The sequence below is a fragment of the Spinacia oleracea genome, chromosome 1, assembly GCF_020520425.1.
Source record: "Spinacia oleracea cultivar Varoflay chromosome 1, BTI_SOV_V1, whole genome shotgun sequence".
In the NCBI taxonomy this organism is placed as follows: domain Eukaryota; kingdom Viridiplantae; phylum Streptophyta; class Magnoliopsida; order Caryophyllales; family Amaranthaceae; genus Spinacia; species Spinacia oleracea.
The window spans coordinates 119,526,302-119,547,197 of record NC_079487.1 but is presented as its reverse complement, the minus strand read 5'-3'; the positions used below and the strand labels follow the sequence as shown (position 1 = coordinate 119,547,197).

Below are 20,896 nucleotides of genomic sequence, written 5' to 3'. Positions count from 1 at the left end.
CTTAACTAATTAGTTTTAGTTCTTAACTTATTAGTTTAATTGTTTAACTAATTGGTTTTAGTGCTTAACTAATTAGTTACAGTGCTTAACTAATTAATTTCATTATTTAACTTATATGATACTAAGGTGATTTTTTGTGTAAGACCGCCTTACATAAAACTTTGTATAATACGGAGTAATTAATAACAATACCCGCGTAACGTTCCCTAAGAAAACAAAACGTGTTGCACATTTAGATTTTGCTTTCTTTATCGTGTAACACGCCTACAAAATTTTAAAATTTAAATGCAATTTTAAATGCAACTTCTGACCAAAAAGTCTTACAATGGGTAAGTGGACCCTAAAATAAAATAATCCGAAAACTTGCAATGACTATCTAACACGTGTCAAGGCCTCCTTTTTCTTCAACCTCCAAATAAAACACAGAGTAAAAGGCAGCAGCCTTTTGATTTCTCTCTCCTCCATTTCCGCCATCTCAACCAACTACTTCCATTTCTACCATTGTCAACGCACACTCTTCCTCAATTCTCTCTCCTCCTTCAACAATGGCGGCTAACTTACTCAAACTCTCAATTTCTCTCTCCACCACCTTCCCTACCATAACCACCTCTCGCCGCCGCTACATCCGCCGATCTCACTCCCGAACTCTCTCCCCTATACATCACAAACGTCTGATCCATACTCGCCGGAACGATAATTTCATCGCATCGAAAGCCGTTGATACAATTTTTCCGACCTCAAACTCAGCTCTATCGCCGGAAAATCGAAGTCCGGCGGAATCCTCATTTCTCCTCGACGTCGGCGGGATGATGTGCGGAGCGTGCGTGACTCGTGTGAAGAAACTTCTATCTTCCGACGAACGCGTGGAGTCTGCGGTAGTGAATATGTTGACCGAAACTGCCGCGGTGAGGCTGAAATTGGAGGTTTCCGGCGGTGATTTTGTGGCGGAGGAATTGGCGCAGAGGTTGAATGAGTGTGGATTTGAGGCCAAGAAGAGAAGTGCTGGTAATGGAGTAGGAGAAAGAGTGAAGAAGTGGAAGGAAATGGCGGCGAAAAAGGAGGAGATGGTTGAGAAGAGTAAAAATCGAGTGATTATTGCTTGGACTTTAGTTGCTCTCTGTTGTGGTTCTCATGGTGGTCATATCTTACATTCCCTTGGAATTCATGTTGCTCATGGTATGAATTTTTATCTCTCATTTCGGTTTTCTTTATTTCTTAAATGCGGCTTATCATTTCCTTTTTTAACTTTGTAATTTGAGATAAAATGTGTGTAGATGAATAATATGTCGTTGGATTTTTTTTTTTTTTTTGGGGGGGGGGGGGGGGGTGGGGGGGGGGGGATGCAGGAGGGATTTGGGATGTGTTGCATAATTCGTATGTGAAGGGTGGTTTAGCTTTGGGAGCTTTGCTGGGACCAGGAAGAGGTTAGTGTTTTCACTTCCCTTTGCTATTTTTTTTACTGCAAAATTATTGTTTCTTAGCTAATGCTTCACAATCTGATGAAATACTTTATGAGATGTGTGTTCTTCGTAGTATTCAAGTTATCTATTGTATAACTTCAGATTTAGAGCTACTAGAATTTAGACTATTAGATTATGTGTGGACTTTTTGGTAGTGCGTTTAGGCTGCTTTCTCCTTGAACTCATGGCAATTGATTCGAATTGGTGAATGCTTTTGTTTTCTTTGAGTACCGTGAGTTGAATATTTGAACTATTATATGAAGCTTCACATGACGAAAACCAAAGTTTCTCTTGTACTAGTGAAAAGTGAAGACATCGCTGTCCTATCTTCTATGATTTCCTACCTACCTATATTTATTACTTGTAGATTTTCATGCCTTGCTTGTGTTATGCATTCGACTTACCTTGATCCCTCTCTAGACCTTTATGTGAGAATAATGTATTAGAATAATGTATTTGTATTTTGACTTACATTGGGTAGACGGACACCTTATTAGTTTTAGAATGAGAAAGGAAATAAAAACCATTTACATTTGAAGTAGAAAACGCAATTAAGTCGAAAGGATAAAAAGTTAATCAACACCATGACATGTTTCACACCTTTTCTGCAAAAATTCTGCAAAAAGTTAATCAACAAAGGTTTCGGCACTACTTTGGATGAGAATTTGTATAATTCTTACTACTATTTTGTGAAAAGAAGTTTGTTAGAAAACCATAAAGTTCCTGACATAGTCTGTTCAACATTTATATTTATTCCTCCTCTGTTAAGGGCTGTTAAGGGCTATTCAGTAAGAAGACTTTAGTTTAGTGGCGCCAAAAATAATTTGTTATTTGGTTGTAACAACCTTGCCACATCAGCTTGGGTCTTAGCTCATGTCTGTTACTCTTGTTTAGCTGTACTATTGCATGTATAAGCTGAACATCAGTTGTAAATTTTCATTCATCATAATACTACAAACAATCTTCTCTACTCTCTCGATTCTGTCTCTCTTAACATTCTACGTTCTGTTCTATCTTCTTCTCTTTCAATGATGTTCTTTCTATCATTGAATTCATTGTTGTTGGATGTTCAAAGCCAGTCGGCCTAAGCTCTTGCATCATCCTCTTGATTTCTTATTGCTCCTGGGTAAGTTGAACTTTGATAAGTTATTTACATTTTGGTGCTTGCTCTTTGACTTTGGGAATTGAACATTTTTTATCAAGTTGCTAGCTGTTATTAGAATCTTTGTGTTAGCATATGTTTTTTGAATTATACATAGGTCTGAGAGGGTTCTTCGCTGGCTTCTAATATATTAAAAGACTTTGGTGAAATTCATAGTAATTTTGTAGCAGACTTTAGAACTTTGGTGAAAAACTGAATGCTTTTAATGCTTGATTAGTGTTAAAAGGACGGCTGAGGGGATAAAATATTAAGGAGTCTCAGCTTCTGAATCCAATGTAAAGATGTAGCAGAATATATTTATTCCATAAACACAAAGATGCTAGTCAGGTTATTTGAGTATGCTGGAATGATTTTGATAGGAGAAGGTTGTGCCTTGGCGTGATGGTCAAGTGTTTACTTGCTGTCCGCTAGGTCACGAGTTCGATCCCTGGAAACAACCTCTTTATGAAAATAAGGTAAGGCTGCGTACATTTGGACCTTCCCCTTCCCCTGCACTAAATAGCGGATGTCGTGTGCTGATTATTTTGCCTAGTCCCTTCAAGGAAATGGCTACAAGTTTCTAGAACGTTCCCTGAAGACAAGCTTACTGTGAATGAGTAAAGAGAAGAAGAAAGACAGCAGAATTGTAGGGAAGAATAAGCAGTGATTTCATTTCATTCAATCTGCCTTCAATGTTGCTTGCAGCACTTCTTAAATAGTGCGGCTCATTCCTTACAATCATTGATCAAATATTCTAACCTAGTACACCTCATAGGACAACACACACAAGATGACAAAACTGTCATGTGCACAAATTTACATGTTGATTCTCCTTTTTTGATGATTAGTACTAGGAAGCTTCCTTATTGATATTACTAGCATGCTTGCTGTCAACACTCCCCCTCAAGCTTGGAGTGGAGGTTTAGGCATAACTCCAAGCTTGTGCAAAAGGTAGTTATGCTGATGAACTGGTAGGATTTTGGTCAGAACATCTGCAACTTGCTCCTTAGAAGAGATATATTCTGGTTGTATCTGCCCAGATTGTTGCTTCTCTCTCACAAAGTGACAATCAATTTCCACATGCTTAGTTTTCTCATGCATAACAGGGTTTGCAGCTATAGAAATTGCAGCTTTGTTATCACACTTGAGAATAGTGGGAGTTAGACACTTCAGTCCTAGTTCTTTCAACAGCTCACAAATCCACAGAACTTCACAAGTTGTAACAGCCATTGACCTGTATTCTGCTTCTGCAGATGATCTTGCCACCACTGTTTGCCTTTTAGACTTCCAGGATATAGGGGAAGAGCCAAGCAGAACACAGAATCCAGTAGTGGATCTTCTTGTAACTGGACATCCAGCCCAATCACTGTCACAATAAGCAGATAGAATGGTGTTGTTGTTTGCAGCAAGAAGTATTCCTTGACCTGGACAACTCACTAGATATCTTAGGACTCTCCTTGCAGCTTGATAGTGAGTTACAGTTGGTGAGTGCATGAATTGACTCAGTACATGCACAGTATATGCAATGTCTGGTATAGTAAGAGTGAGGTAGATTAGCTTGCCAACCAACCTCTGATAGATTTCTGGGTTAAGGAGTGGTTCACCAGAATCCTTTAGAAGTTTCTGATGAGTCTGCATAGGGAGTTTCAATGGCTTCAGATGCAATGCATTGAAGTCTTTCAGAAGGTCTATGGTGTATTTCTTTTGAGACAAGAATATCCCATGTTGAGTTCTGTTTACTTCTATTCCCAAGAAGTACTTGAGTTCACCAAGATCTTTCATGCTGAATTGAGCTGATAGAAGAGACTTTGCATTATCAATAGCTTCCTGTGATGTTCCAGCCAGGATTAGGTCATCAACATAGACCAAAATAGCAACAAAGTGACCATCAGTATACTTGGTGAACAATGAGTAGTCTGTTTTTGATTGATCAAATCCAAAGCTTTGCAAAGCTGAGGATAATTTGGCAAACCATTGCCTAGGAGCTTGTTTAAGCCCATAGAGAGACTTCTTGAGTTTGAATACCTTAGTGGGATTCTTCTCACAATAGCTGACATGCTCCCCATGATTTGAGATTATCTTTTTACCTGGCCCTCTATATCCCTGAGGGAACTTCATATACACAACCTCTTTAATGTCTCCATGCAAAAATGCATTCTTTACATCCATCTGATCTACATACCAACCTTCCATTGCTGCAACAGCAAGAAGAGATCTCACAGTGGTAAGTTTTGCTACAGGGGCAAAGGTCTGATCATAATCAAGCCCATATCTTTGATTGTTGCCAAGAGCAACCAATCTAGATTTATATCTTTCAGTGTCTCCATCTCTTGTGTACTTTGTTCTGTACAGCCATTTGCTTCCTATGGCTTTCTTTCCTTTGGGCAGATCAGTGATTTCCCATGTTCCATTAGCTTCAAGAGCTTCAAGTTCTTCATTCATAGCTTGTATCCAGTGATCTGACTTTACAGCATGTTTGAAGTAATATGGATCAGGTTTCTTGTCTTCCTGAGTGATTCTTGCCAAGAAGCAAAAGTAAGATTGTTTGGCTGGAGTTTCTGCTACTTGATCAATTTTGGAGGCATAGTTGATCTCATAGTTATCCATCCAACAAGGTTTTCTAGTATTTCTAGAGGATTTTCTCACAATAGGAGCAGCTGTGCTACTCTGAGTGGTTGGTATTGCTGTATCAGGTTCCACTTCAATATTTTCATCATTATTTGTACCATTCATATCATCAATAGTATCAATGTCAACCCAATCTCTTCTTTGTTTTGTATTGCACTCAGTGTCATTGATGTTTTGTTGAGGTAGCAAGCTGTTGATTTGATCACCAGTGAGACCATATGGAAATATGTGCTCATGAAATTTCACATCCCTGGACACAAACATCTGATTATTCATCAGATTTAGAACTCTATATCCCTTCTGTTTGATAGGATATCCTAAGAAGACACAAGGTACTCCTCTAGCTTTGAATTTGTCCCTGTGTTTCTCTGGATTGTATGCAAAAGCCAAGCAACCAAATGTTTTCAACTGAGTGTAGTCAGGTTTGGCATTGAACAATCTCTCATAAGGTGTTTGATTGTTCAGAACTACAGATGGTAATCTGTTGGTGATATGCACTGCTGCAAGCACACAATCCCCCCAAAAACTCAATGGCAGTCCTGCCTGAAATCTTAGAGCTCTAGACATCTCCAGAATGTTCTTATGTTTTCTTTCTGCTCTTCCATTTTGTTGTGGCCTGTCAACACAACTGGTCTGATGCAAGATCCCTTTTTCTTTGAAAAATTCTCTGCATTTTTCATCATCCATCTCTAGAGCATTATCTGTTCTCACAATTTTCACCTTCCTGTTAAAGTGTTTTTCAGCAAAGTTCACAAATTCTTGCAGTTTATTGAACTTTGCTAGAGGGCAAGTAACACAAATTCCATTGTTTTGAGCATCCTTTTTGTCAATAGTGATCACATGCTTGATCCTTTCCAATGGTGCATGACCAAGTCTGTGATGCCATAACACTGATTTTGAGTGTTTAGCTGTGTTTGGAGCAACACTTGAAATTCCCAGCTTCAGGTTTACATTGTTAGCTTGAGTTTGTCTCTTCAATTCATCATCAGCTTTGTATTTCACTTGAGATCTGATCTTCTCAACAATACAGCTCAAGGGTTCATTTATCAGATAATAGAGACCATGTAGTGCCTTTCCAATTCCTATCACTTTTTCACTAGTTGTATCCTGAATGATGCATGCTGATGGTGTGAACTGTACTTTACAATCACCCTCAGATACTAGCTTGTTAACTGATAGGAGATTGTGTTTGAATTCTGGTACATAGAGATCATCTTTCAACTTCAACCCATTGCTGAGAGTTACATTTCCAGTGTGACTAATGGTAGAGGTTTCACCATTAGGCAAGTTGATTTTTGGACTGTTTCTTGCCATCACTGGATCATCCAACTTTCCAAAGTCACTGATCATGTGATCAGATGCACCAGAGTCAATGATCCACTCACTCATTACTGATGTTGCTAGATAACAGGATACCATTCCTGCATAGTTGTGATCAATTTCATCTTCAGTTTCAGATCCACCTTGGGTTGTGTTTCTTGAAGTAATTGGGAGCAACTTGATAAGTTGTTCAAGCTGGTGAAGTTGTTGACTTGTCATAGCTCCATTGTCACTACTTCCTTGACTATTCTGAGCCATGTTTGACCCTGTATTGTGCTTTCCCTTTGGCCACTTACTATATGGACCTGAGTTGCCACCTCTATTACTAGAGAATCTTCCACCTCCCCTTCCCCTTTGGGATTTTTTTAGATTTTGGATGCCATGCTGGATAACCAACAATGGTCCAACATTTCTCAGCTGTGTGACCTGTTACACCACAAGCAGTGCAACTGTCACTACTGTTTTTGCTGTACATAGCAGATGTTTCAGTGTGTTTACTACACATTGCTGCAGACTCAATGTCTAATTTAGTGTGTTTCAGAACATCTCTTTGTTGTTCTTCTTGCTGCAAAGATGCACAAGCTACATCTGCTGTGGGTAGTGGACTCATTAGCAACAGTTGGCTTCTCTGTGGCCCATATTCCTCATCTATACCATTAAGGAATTGAAACAGTTTTTGCTCTTGTTTTTGAGCATCCAAGGCTTTCAAAAAGGCATTGATTTCAGCATTATACACTGTAAATTTAGGCAAGTTGTTCAAGGATTCCAGTTCTTCCCATATCACACTCATACTAGTGAAATAGTCATTAATAAGCATGCCATTTTGTTTACATTCATACAAATCTCTACTCAACTTGTATTTTCTAGATCCATTCACAACAGAGAACCTTTGTTCCAGATTAACCCACATTTCTCTTGCAGTGCTAAGGAACATAATAGACTTTTTTATATTATCAGAAACAGAAGCAAAAATCCAGGAGATTACCATGTCATTGCAGGTATCCCATTGTTCTGCCTTTGCTGGTTCTCTGATCACAGTTCCCTTCAAAAATCCAAGCTTTCTCTTGGAAGAGAGGGTTACTTCCATGGATCTTTTCCATGTTCTGTAATCTGATGGTCCAGTCAGTTTTCCCACATTTATTGAGTGAGAACCTTCAGATGGATGAAGGTACAAAGGACTGTTAACATCTATTGCAGCCATTTTTCAGATAAAGGCTTAAGCTTTCAAGATAGAAGAAAAGAAGAGAAGAGAAGAGAAGAGATTCAGAAATGTGTTTGTGTGTTTATGATTGAATATATGAATCGTTTGCTTCTACATATTCTGCAGTCTTCTGAGCCATAGCTCTGATACCATGAAGACAAGCTTACTGTGAATGAGTAAAGAGAAGAAGAAAGACAGCAGAATTGTAGGGAAGAATAAGCAGTGATTTCATTTCATTCAATCTGCCTTCAATGTTGCTTGCAGCACTTCTTAAATAGTGCGGCTCATTCCTTACAATCATTGATCAAATATTCTAACCTAGTACACCTCATAGGACAGCACACACAAGATGACAAAACTGTCATATGCACAAATTTACATGTTGATTCTCCTTTTTTGATGATTAGTACTAGGAAGCTTCCTTATTGATATTACTAGCATGCTTGCTGTCAACATTCCCACCTCCAAGGGAACTTCCTATACAAGGAGGTACCTAGACCCTTCTAGATACTTACACAAATATACAAGAATGTTCTAGAATTTCCCTATCTAGAACCTTCACGCTCCACCCATGCTAGAATGCCCAAGAACACCGTAGAACATTCTAGAAGCTTCCGGGCCCATCTGCTACTGTTCTGCTGCGTGCGGGCCTTTTTGGGCCTTATCTGGAAAATCCGACCCGACCATCATCGTCATTGGCCCAAAACTGGTGGGACCCCAAAGTTTCAGCCCAAATGGATGTCGTTTGGCCCACCAAATGGCCCATGCGATGGTGAGAGAGATGAACCGTGACAGGGTGCCTTGTACACTGACTAAGATTTATTAATTGTAGGCGAGTCGGTATGTGTGATTCAATTTAAACTGAACATGGAAAGGATTGTTCGCTATGCTGTATTGTATTCAGTGCTGTATATCTCCTTCTTGTGACATATTTACGGTCTTGAAAGTTGGGGTAAATCTAGATTCAACTCTCTATCTTAATTGTTTACAATCTAAGTGGTCAATCAGATTCCTTCTCTACGGCTAGCCTGTATGCTGTTTCATGCTATTTTGAACTTCAATAGATGAATAATTGCACCTTGTAATACTTAAGGAATATTGTGTGTCTGCCTCTCTACTAATGTGGAAAGAAGTTTTATGTAATTCTTGATGTGCTGGATTTTTGGACTTTTTATCACTATTACAGTATCGGGAGATTGATTCTGACTATGTAGTTTTAACATGCTTCATGGTGACAACTAGGTGTAAAATTTAAGGAATTATGACATGGAAAATGGTTTTGCTATTTCAAACTTAAAGTCATCTTTAAATATTTAAAACATTTCCACTTCATTAAAGGATGTAAATCTACTTCTAATGTACGTAGTAAATGTTTTTTATTCGTGAATATATAATTGCACATGCTGTTTTCTTTTACATTTTCTCCTCCTCAGTTCTCCCTTCATATTCATTAACCCACCAGAATATTTGGAGCTCTATGTAGCAATTGTTCTTAAATCTCCTTGCCCCATTCTTTTCGTATGTTGTATAACATTGTCATAGTAGACAGAGAAGTCCTCGAGACTTTATGCTATCATTGTGGTGAAGTTACTTTGACTTGAAAAGAATGGTATTGTTGCATTGAGGACACTTAACTGCTCCTTATTTTCTCTAGTTGCCTTTGCGTATTTTCTATATGTGTAGATTCCATGCGGATCCTTTACAGAAGTATGACATGCTTGATAATAATTTAAGAAAGTATCACGTCGTGAATTAGAGACTGGCTTTGTCAAGAATTGGAGTTTGACATTGTGTACTTCTTGTGTCAGAATTGCTGTTTGATGGTCTTAGGGCATTTTCCAAGGGTTCTCCGAACATGAATTCTTTAGTAGGATTTGGATCTGTTGCCGCATTCATCTTGAGTGCTGTAAGACTGATCTATCAATGAAATTTTTTAACAATTAATTGCTTTAATTTTGTATTATCCATCTGGCATGTTGTACTAATCTTTCATGTATAACTTATTTCCCCTGCCTAGGTCTCACTTTTTAGTCCTGAGCTTGAGTGGAACGCTTCATTCTTTGATGAACCGGTGAGCTATCACTTTCAACTTTTACAAAACTGTTAATGATTTTCTTCCCCAGCTTTGGTCATTTTTATTTGAGGTCACTCAGTTGGTCACATTATAAATGTCAATAATGACAAAATCAGCTTATGTTTTCTGACTTCTTATTCTGCAATATAATCATCTGTTATTATATCTTGGTTTCCTTAGATTTGTTAGCAAATTCGGCTTGGCAAAGCATGATATGTCGATATTGTCCATTATCTCTTTCTTATCCCTGGGTTTTATTTCATTTACTCATGATACTCTGTTAAAAACGTTTACTTAAAAAGATATTATCGTTATTGACTTGTGATATAGAGTAGTTAAAGTTTCATGGGAAATTGTCTCTCATTATACAATAGATTTCACTTCCTTTAAATGATAAGTTAATAACAAGAAACTCAGGCTTCTTCTAGATTATATGGATTTTACACCTACACTTAATAGTTAATCCTTTGGCTGTCTCGAGCAACATAGTTGCGGGGTTAAGATTGCATGCTTCTTAGGGGTGATGAACAATATGATTGGTGCTCTCTATTTTCATGTATAAAAGAAAACACTTCGTCTTTATCAAGCATTCTTTCAATTATGAACCCAGCTCTCACTTAGCTTTACCAATGCCTGTCTTTTTTCTGCTTTACTTTGTTAATTTCGTTGCTGTCTGATTCATGATTGCTCTGGATAATGATAAATCTCAATAGATGGTGTTTTACATGTAAAATTATTCTTTTAATTGAAGTTGTAAAATCTTCCCCTCACCACCAAAAGAAAGGACAAAAAAGGAAAGTAAAGAAAAAGGGGATGGTGTTTGAACTTTGAAGTATGAAGGGTTTAGGTTTCTTGAGATTATCTGACATTATTTTTTAATTTTATGAAAATGACAGCTCACCATGTCTATTTTATTCATTACGTTAGGTTGTTTTATGAACATGATGTAGTTTGCTACTTTGCTGTCCAATCATTTGTAGTTTCCTCCTCTCAATTACTCCTTTTTTAGGGTTTCTTCTAAATATACCCTTTTTATTACTGATGCATGAAGGAAACTGGTACATTTCTCATATGGTGACGTCGGCTTTTAGTATGCAGGTCATGCTTCTTGGTTTTGTGCTTCTTGGTCGTTCTCTGGAGGAAAGGGCAAGGATCAGAGCCTCTAGTGACATGAACGAACTTTTAGTAAGTACTATGCTTTATGTCCAAGAGCTCTGTTGTATGCTTGACCTTGTAAAATAACTCTGTAAATAGTGCTGGATTCACAGCTTACAGCAGTTCATTGAGCTAGCATCAACCGTTAATATTTTATGAAAAACTTTACTATTCTAACTTAGGGCCTGACCCACATACAACATGCAGAAAAAGAAAAATAGGGAAGGGTAAATAACTCGACGAATAACCAGCACAACTCTTAATAAAATTCTTGTATAAAGTGGATAAACCAAAAAATAGCACAACTCCGTATTCTCTCATCTCTGACATTATATTATTAGCGCAGGATGAGTTTTACTAAAATCAGAGGCTGTAGTGACTTTTTATAGAGAAAGTAGGTTTTTTGCTCACCAAGATGGCAGCAGATGTCTGACTGTTTTGTAGATATACTTCATTTCAAACTTTTATCTTTTACTTTAAGGCGACAGCAACAAAATACTTTTCCCCCACTTCAACAGTTAGATGGAATGTGATTCCACTGATTGGTTAGATACGAGCTTTATAAGTCCTTCAACTTGTGTTATATCTTATATATTCTTCTAGACAAAAGATCTACACGTCCCTAGAAGTGAGCGAGAGAATCATTATTGATTTTAAACATGCAGTTGTGGTTTCCTATCTGTTTGTTTTGATGAGTAATCGATCATTCTTGACAAACTATAAATGTTATTTTGCAGTCTTTAATATCGACTCAAGCGCGACTTGTCATTACTTCCTCGGAGAGTGATTCTTCTGCCAAAGAAGTGCTTGCCTCTGACGCTATTTGCATTGAAGTCCCTACTGATGATATTCGAGTTGGTGATACTGTGCTGGTTTTACCTGGAGAAACTGTACCTGTGGATGTGAGCCTATTATCTTGTTCTTCTGAATACATTAGCTACCTATTTATTCCATTTGAGTACAGTGTATACTTTAGCTCCTTCGACAATTCTGCATCTAAGATTTTAAGTATTATATTTGTGTAAAGACAATAATTGTTGCCATGCATAATGGACCTTTTGCTGTGAAATTTGTGTTCCAGGGGAAAGTACTTGCTGGAAGAAGTGTTGTGGATGAATCTATGCTTACTGGAGAATCTCTTCCCATATTCAAGGAGGAAGGGCTTTTTGTGTCTGCTGGGACAATAAACTGGGTAAAAAAATATATGCAGATATTAATGTATTACTGTGATTAATCTGGTTATCATGGAAGATTAGTTCTGAGTTCAGCTTTAATCATAATTTATTCTGTGCCTAGATTAGTATCTACATCCTTTGGTCCTCGTCCTCCAGAATCTTCCTTTTGTGCAAACATCAGTTGCATCTTTTCTCTCTTTCTAGTATGAATGCAATAACCCTTTCCCAAGAGAGAATAACTTAAATCGGATCTCGCCAAAAGTTCCACTTTCCTGGCAATTGGCCTTCAGTCCTCAAAACGATCAAGTCATTGAGCTGTAGCAGAGAAATAAATCCGATTTCCTCGTGGAAGAAAGGAACTAAAAAAACAGAAGAACTTGAGAGTTGACTAAATATCAGATTGACCAAATTCAATTTAAATGAGGAGCTTGGCCATGAAACCTGAGTTTATCTTCTTCTTTTTTTTCCTTTTTTTTAATATATCATGAAATATTAGCTGAGTCTATATATAGATTGGCATGTAAGTTTTCATTCTTTGTTTTTTAGGCTTAAACTTTAATTAGCTTAATATGCAAAAGTTTCAAACATGTCTATCTTGAGCAATGAGTACACGTTATGACTTATGAGATAATGAGGTTATGTATTGACTTGGCTTTGTATTTACTGTTTAGTACACACGTTGGTGTGATTAGTCCATCTAAATGCATGTACCGCACTTCTCGTAATTTTTAATCCAAAACTGCATTTTCCTCACATATGCATTCATTGATGCTCTTGTTAGAAATAAAAGCTTTTTCAGGGATAACCATACAAATTAATCATACAAATTAATTCCTTTCTTTGTCTTTTTCAGGACGGTCCAATCAGGATAGAAGCTACCTCCACAGGCTCCAACTCTACAATATCCAAAATTATTCACATGGTATGTAGTTTGCTTATATGCATCCTTAACATATAATTCTATAGGTGTATGGAATAAATAAGAATTGAGAGACCTGCACAAATGTGATCCATCCTGTTCCCATTTTGCTAACAGTTTGGAACTTTCATAATTTCTGGTTCTTGGCTATTAAAATAGTTGTATTTATTTATTATATCTCCCATGCACATGTATACACATACACACGTACAACACATGTGCAACTACAAAAACACAGTTGCCAACTTGCAAAAAACTAAAATATTTTGAACCCGTGATCATTTAAATTTCATGGTATTATATAACATCTCAAATTATGACGGTTTCTTCTTTTCCAAATATTGAATATTCGTTTAAAATTGGATGGAGAGCTCATAGAATTAAATCAGGTTGATTGAAGCGGAAGAGTGCTATGGGGTTTCTATTTGTGATCCTCGCATGCGTAATAGATTGAAGGGAATATTCTACTGCACAACAATTAAGCCTGCACCATCATATGGTGCAGAATGTTGGGAAGTGAAACAATGTCACACTCATAAGATGAATGTGGCGGAGATGCTTATGTTGCGTTAGATGTGTGTCCATACAAGAAAGACTTGCTGAGAAATGAAATCAACTAAAGTGGTTTGGACATGTAAGACAGAGACCGCTTGATGCCGGTTAGAAGGCTTGAAGAGTGCCAAAGTGATGGGATTTTGAGGAGTAGAAGAAGACCTGGGCAAACTTGGAAAGGGGTGATTGAGAGTGATATGAGTTTATTGGGATTGAGAAAGGTAATATGGTATTGAATAAGGCGGAGTGGAGGGAGAGAAATTATGCTGATGACATGATATGAGTGTTTTTGCAAACTATTTTCTTAAGGTTTTGTCAAACTTTTACATTTGTTCTGCAATTTTTTCTTCGCGTTTTATTTTATTTTTATCGTTTAAAATGTTTTCAAATTGTGGTTTTATATCCTTTTATTTGTTCTTTGAACCAACATTGTTTTCATGTCCCTTATTATTCTTGTCTCACTACCCTCACCTTCACTTTCTGTATCTTTGTGTTCACTTTCTTTACCATTACCTTTACTTTTCTTGATTCACGTTTCATGGATGGTTCCTATGTCGGTTCATGTTACCCGACTCAAAATCATTTTGGGACTAAGGCTTTATTGTTATTGTTGTTGTTATTAAATATTCCTATGCATGAACAATAGCCATTTTTTATTTATTTGAAATGTGCAATGGGCCTGTTTTTCTCTCTCTTTGAATTTGTCTCAAGTTATGACCATTTACTACATATCCTGGATTCCTGGGTCCTTGCTGCTACCAATGCCTTTGGCTTCATATCAGATTTTACTTGCTGACTCTGATCTTGCTACTGTGATGCATGCTTTATCTCCTAGTATCTAGGAATGGTTGTATGGGAGCTTGATGTGCCTGCAAGAACTGCGAGTAAAGCTTCTCTGAATATATATCATGATCTGATGGGTTCTTGTTACATGAGCCATAAAACCGAGCATGTATACTTTGGAACTTTCATGGGATCTAAACAAGTTTTGTGCATAGTCCATCATCAACGACTTTAGTTTCCTAATTATCATTTAATTCTTAAAGAAAATGCCACTTTTTTTTCAATTTATACTTGGCTTTGTATTTTCAGGTTGAAGATGCCCAAAGTAATGAAGCGCCAATACAAAGGCTTGCAGATTCGATTGCTGGCCCTTTTGTTTATAGTGTGATGACTTTATCTCTGATCACATTCGCCTTTTGGTATATATTATCACTTCTTTTTACAGATCTTGTTTTAAAAGATACTTCTGACAGTCTGCACTTGGGACTGCATGTGGGCGTGGGTGGGTGGGTGTGGGGGGGGGGGGGGGGGGGGGGGGTGCTGAGAGATGAGCTACAATTCTATAGTTAGGTTAGCATTACCCCAGACTCTATGAGTTCCAAACTAAACTAGATTAGTTTGGTTGGGTGTCACAACTTTACACATACAACCCTACCTTGAATTGCAAAGAGCCTCTTATAGCCATGATGTGACTGTTTTGGTAGTTTGGAACTATTATACCTTACCATCCATCCGACAATCATTACTTTCCTACTTTGGTTCTTAGCCTAATAGATACAATAGCTTACAATGTGTTTAATCCCTGGATGCAAAGCAAAGTTGGGTAACATTTTTTAAAGAATTAATAAAACCCTAAAGTGGTGTTTTTCAGTTGAAGGATTTAGTTCAAGTTAATAAGTTAATGATATTTGCTCTTGATTCAAACTTGACAAATAAGCTATTCAATTTAGGCAAAATACTGAGCGAGGAAGCAGTAAATGTAGGATTTGTATGTATTTGGTGTGAATTCTGGGGATTGTTCCCTACTTTGTTTCACAGAAACAATTTTTGTTTGTCCATTTTTATCAACTGATAATCATCCGGTGGGGATATGTAATATCCACATACGTCATACGTATGAGGGGTACCCCGGCCTGCATCTTGAACTCAACCCAGTTATTGGCAGGATTTCACCGAATGCAGATGTGTAGTTGATTTTTTTTCATTGATAATCAATTTCAATGAATAGTGATGACAATGATGGTATTCTGCCCAAATCATTTATAGTTATTCTTTATTGCTTTGTTGACTTTTGTAGGTCATCAATAGGAGCAAAATTCTTCCCTGATGTCTTGCTGAATGACATTGCTGGTCCTGACGGTAGTCCTTTGATCTTAAGCTTGAAGCTGGCTGTGGATGTGTTGGTGAGTAATAACAATCAAGCTGATCTACTAATAAAAATTATGTCCGGCTTATGGCCATTTATTCTCCATCTTTATTGGTTTACTAAGGTGATCCAAACAGAAAATAGGACATGTCAAAGCTTGAATTTACCGAGAAAACTATATTGTTATACACTTAAACTATACAACTAGTCTTTTTCTTTTTATGGATGCTTAGTAGGATGTTTGTCCCAAGCTGACATATTCAAGAAATGTCGATGTATGCTTGCAGTTTCCGTTTTTATTGTGGTATGGAAATTGCAGTTTGCAGTCCTCTGCATGTGTTACAATTGTTTTAGTTAGTCAGTAGTCCATAGTGTCTGACCTGTCTGTACGTATGGTTTCCTTTTATCCACTGTTATTTCTCTTCATTAACTGAGAATCATATGCAGAACTCTTGTAGTCTTATTCTAACACTCCCCCGGAAAAAAATAATTGATATAGACCCATTATGATACCTCTATTGATTACAATAAGGTCTGCACTTGAAATTGAATCACATCCAGTTCAAAAAATCTTTATACCAAAACAGAGCTTTTCTACTGCCTACGGAACTAATATCTCGATAAAGTTTGGCATGGGACTTCCCTTAGAAATTTACACACAAAATCATTGATTCCATCTATTACCTATTAGGCTATTACCAAGAGGGACATATATGCCCTCTTGAATAATCTTGTCTGCATAGTTACATTAACGTGAGGGTGGTAGAGACCCTCACCCACCCAACCACCTTGGGCGCTAGCGGATGATAACTATACGTACTTACGTAGTATTATTTGCATAACCTAGCTAATCTGTCTCTCACACATACAGGTGGTCTCCTGCCCTTGTGCTTTGGGCCTTGCCACACCCACAGCAATCCTAGTTGGCACATCTATTGGTAAGTAACCTTAGAGCTCTCTTTTTGCACAATTTACTATCCTGTTAGTCAGACATCTTTCTGTGTGAATGGATACAATGAATGACATATATATTCAATTACTTTTAGCTGGATAACCAATATTTCTCTCGCAACTTATAACTTTCAGGAGCAAGACAAGGACTTCTCTTGAGAGGGGGTGATGTGCTGGAACGCTTGGCCGGCATAGATTATATGGCTTTTGACAAGGTTTTCTTATATATGTATCTAGTAAATTAGTAAATTTGATTGTGCTGTTCGCTGAATATTGGAGCTTGTTTGAACTTTTAAGAGCTGAGATCAGTTTATCTACGAATTTCTGAGAAATTTAATCTGCTAATACCGAGTTGCCAATGTGTTCAGACAGGAACCCTCACAGAAGGCAAGCCTACTGTTTCAGCGGTGGCTTCGTTGGCTTATAGTGCTTCAGAAATTCTCCAGCTTGCTGCGGCTGTGGAGAAAACAACATTACATCCTCTTGCAAATGCTATTTTGAGCAAAGCAGAGTCATGTGGTTTGCAGATTCCATCTACAAGTAGACAATTAACAGAACCGGGTTTTGGAACTTTGGCTGAAGTAGATGGACGTTTGGTTGCAGTAGGTTCATTGGAATGGGTTTGTGAACGTTTTCAAAGGAAGAACCATTCTGATATAACAAATTTGGAGAGTGCCTTAGAATCAGCTAAACCAATTTCATCGTTGGATAAATCAGAAACGGTGGTGTATGTTGGACGGGAAGGAGAGGGTGTCATTGGTGCTATTGCAATCTCTGACACATTGAGGCATGATGCTGTGGCTACTGTGGCAAGGTACTTCAATTTCACTTTGAAGTCATTTGTCAGATGCATGCTATGCACAAGACTTGTGATTACTGTGCTAGTTAATTTTACTATGCACAATTTACGGAGTACTTCTTTAATTTTGTGCTAGTTTCCCGGGTACAGTAGTTTACGTTTTTGTCAGTGTACTTCTTTTGTTCTTTGAATACTTTGGTGCCGTTGTGTTACTAAAAGCAAAACAAGTAGCGTTTTACAATGTTTTAGATATCTTTAACCTTGCTAAAAACTTTTTCTTGGTAAGACTTTCTTTTAGTCATTATTTTTACTGAATGGTCTGTTTCCGGATACCTGATAATCTGATATGCAGTGATAACCTTAGATTAGCAAACCTCTAATAGGTTATTTTCCTGTTATTGCTTATACTTGATACAAAGACTTTAGAATGATGAGTTTACCACTAATGCTGGATTTCTTTTTCTGCCTTTTTAAAGGCTCAGAGGGATGGGAATCAAACCTGTCCTCTTATCAGGTGACAGGGAAGAAGCAGTTGCAAAAGTCGCAAAAATTATTGGAATAAGTGATGAGCTTGTTCAGCCATCCCTGAATCCGCAGCGGAAATCTCAATTTATATCAGATATACAAGCTTCAGGACATCGTGTTGCTATGGTATCTAATCCCGTCTGTACATATCATCTGTAGCAGTTTATTATTTATCCCAAACTTTGCAATCCTAACTACTAAAGTTTTCAGCTTCTTGTAGTTCTTTCTAATAATATGACATATTTCTTTTGGCCTGGTTTTCCTCCTCTCACAGAAAATCGTTAGATGGGTTTAGAAGGGGAAACCTTTTTTTAGTTAGTTAGTCTTTGTTATCTGCATTGTATATTCTCGCAATAGTCCTTACTCTCAGTATGATATTATTATTATTTTGTATTGCTTATTTTTATGCTTTTATCCTAAAAATCAAGTTTCTTGCAGGTTGGTGATGGGATAAACGACGCACCCTCTTTGGCGCTGGCGGATGTTGGGATCGCTTTGAAAACTGGGATGCAAGAAAATGCCGCGTCTGATGCTGCTTCTATTGTACTTCTTGGAAACAGGCTTTCACAGGTATGTTCTGCATAGGAGTTCAAGCTATGCAATGTCTTCTAACACTTTTGACTCTATGCCATGAATATTCAAGTGAATAACCATAGATATTGCAATAGACTGCAAAATAGCTACTCTTGGAACACTTCATCTCTTCACCTTTCATTTTTTGCCCTCTTACCTCCTAGTTCACTGATTGCCTACACAAGTAGACGGTCGCAGGCAATATCTGCTTTAATATCATCCAATTTTCAAAGCTTTTAGCATCCCAGACTTTCTTAAGTGGGTTATTTTTCTTTTCTTGCTAATATAGTAATATAACCCTCATTCATGACAGGTTGTAGAAGCTGTTGATCTATCACGCGCAACTATGAGTAAAGTACATCAGAATTTATTGTGGGCAGTTGCATATAATGTTGTTACAATACCAGTAGCTGCTGGTGTACTTCTTCCACATTTTGATTTTGCTATGACGCCTTCTCTATCAGGTATAGTCTCACGACAATTGGGTTACTTTGATAAATAGTGGTAAAGGGTTGCAATTGAAAATATATCCTCGCCTGGAATAAAAAGGGAACTAGGTCTTATATGGCTATATGGGGGGATCAGTCACTTCCTCTTTTGTCAGCATGGAGTGACGGAAACAGTTCTTTATATAATGTTGTGCTATGTAGTAACTCGACTCCCTTACCTTGATATTATACCATTACCTCACTGTCTGTAAAAATAACCATCTAGAACAGGGCAAGGAATAGGAAAGAAGGGTTCAGATATACAGACTTGTAAAATTCCAAAGACCTCTACAGTTTCAAATAATTACTCCGTAGTCTTCAAAGACCCTTTATCTGAAGACAACTCTGGATATTTATTAAACACCAAATAGAAGACATTTTTGTGACATATATGTAGTTATTGAACTCTAAAGGAAGATTTCAATCCTAAACAATAAACCAGCTCTTTTTGGTAAACTACATAACAACAGCATGCTTCCCTCAACAACAACAACTAAACCTAACAGCATGCTTAAATATGCTTGCATATCTCTCCCATTATTTCTAACACTGGAATTCATTTGGAATTTATTGATCATACGGGGAATCGGGTAGAAATCCCGTCAATAGGATCACTATGTCTAGATTAATATTGAGATTTAGATGTTTGCCCCTTTTTTGTCAAGTAATTTTGGCTCGTCTTTAGTTTAGGAGTCTTTCCGTTTTTTTTGTTTTTTTTTTTTGTTTTTGTTTTTGTGTGCCTGAGTTTCATTAGGCATTTAAAAGCTTGCTGGTATTTACATCATAAAAACATGTTCACTTTAACAGTTTAAACTTTACAAATGATGTTCAGTCCTAACTCTTAGCGACCAACTAATCTAACTAGAGTCTGCATTGATATTAAGACATCCCAAAATACCAGAAGTAAAAGTACCTATCTGCCTAAAGAAGCTTACTGATTAATTCCTTTTAATTTCTATTAAACCAGGTGGGCTCATGGCTTTGAGTTCAATTTTTGTTGTCACCAACTCTCTTCTACTACAACTCCATGGTTCCAACAAAGAGAAGAAAGAACTTGCTTCAGGACTACTGAAACAAGTCTGATATTATAGGTTTTCTTGTTTCATTGATAGAGATGATACTTTTGACACGAAAAGGCCCCACGTTCAGCTTGCTGTTTTGTTAACTTCGATGTCTTCTGCGACAGGGTCGCTATTCTGGCACGTTACCTGCATAGGAAGAGAGATTAAATTCCAAATTTCAAATGATTTTTGTAAACCTGTGTTAATACAACCCGGGTATATTGTAATATGTGTTGTATATCTTTGGTTACTAGAAAGAGCTTGTCTTCTCCTGTAATATGAGCAAAATTTAACCTAGTTCTAGCTATTGCATTATTCGCAAAGCTTTATCTCTATTCTATAATGACATTTTGTAATTGTAAATTTGTAATGCCTCAAAGTCACCGGTCTCTCTCGCTCGTGTTGTCTTCATCAGGCTCTCTCCGTCAAGAAATGGGCCAACGACTAACTAACAATCTTCGTTGTTTTCGTGTGTTTTTTTCGGTCATTTCTTTTTAATCTTTTGATTGGTTATTTGTGGGATACTTGATGCTTTTCATGCTTGGTGTGAGTGGAGTTTTGAAGGCGAGAGCAAGAGGCAAGATGATCAAGTATGAAAATGACCATTATACATGGAAATGGTCAAGTCTCTTTCTCCAGCTTTATTGAGGCCTACTTCGTAAATGTGGGGCTAACCCAATATGCTTCCAAGATTTAAAAGTAATTGCAATATTGGGACCTTTGTG

At 37.4% G+C, this 20,896-nt stretch overlaps 2 protein-coding genes across 2 annotated transcripts; both read left to right on the top strand.

Moving 5' to 3' along the window:
* The first annotated feature begins 419 nt into the window (after nucleotides 1–419).
* On the top strand, nucleotides 420–20,534 carry LOC110795095 (copper-transporting ATPase PAA2, chloroplastic). Its single transcript, XM_022000072.2, has 17 exons — nucleotides 420–1,176; nucleotides 1,347–1,424; nucleotides 9,559–9,656; nucleotides 9,768–9,821; nucleotides 10,923–11,009; nucleotides 11,717–11,881; nucleotides 12,061–12,171; nucleotides 13,008–13,076; nucleotides 14,718–14,827; nucleotides 15,706–15,811; nucleotides 16,646–16,712; nucleotides 16,861–16,940; nucleotides 17,094–17,539; nucleotides 18,001–18,175; nucleotides 18,488–18,619; nucleotides 18,936–19,086; nucleotides 20,078–20,534. The coding sequence occupies exons 1-17, from the start codon at nucleotides 546–548 to the stop codon at nucleotides 20,191–20,193; spliced, it is 2,676 nt and encodes an 891-aa protein (XP_021855764.2). The 5' UTR covers nucleotides 420–545; the 3' UTR covers nucleotides 20,194–20,534.
* Nucleotides 13,083–14,708, top strand: LOC130471788 (uncharacterized). The gene is made up of 2 exons (XM_056842091.1): nucleotides 13,083–13,846; nucleotides 14,461–14,708. The coding sequence occupies exons 1-2, from the start codon at nucleotides 13,727–13,729 to the stop codon at nucleotides 14,641–14,643; spliced, it is 303 nt and encodes a 100-aa protein (XP_056698069.1). The 5' UTR covers nucleotides 13,083–13,726; the 3' UTR covers nucleotides 14,644–14,708.
* Nucleotides 20,535–20,896: the final 362 nt, after the last annotated feature.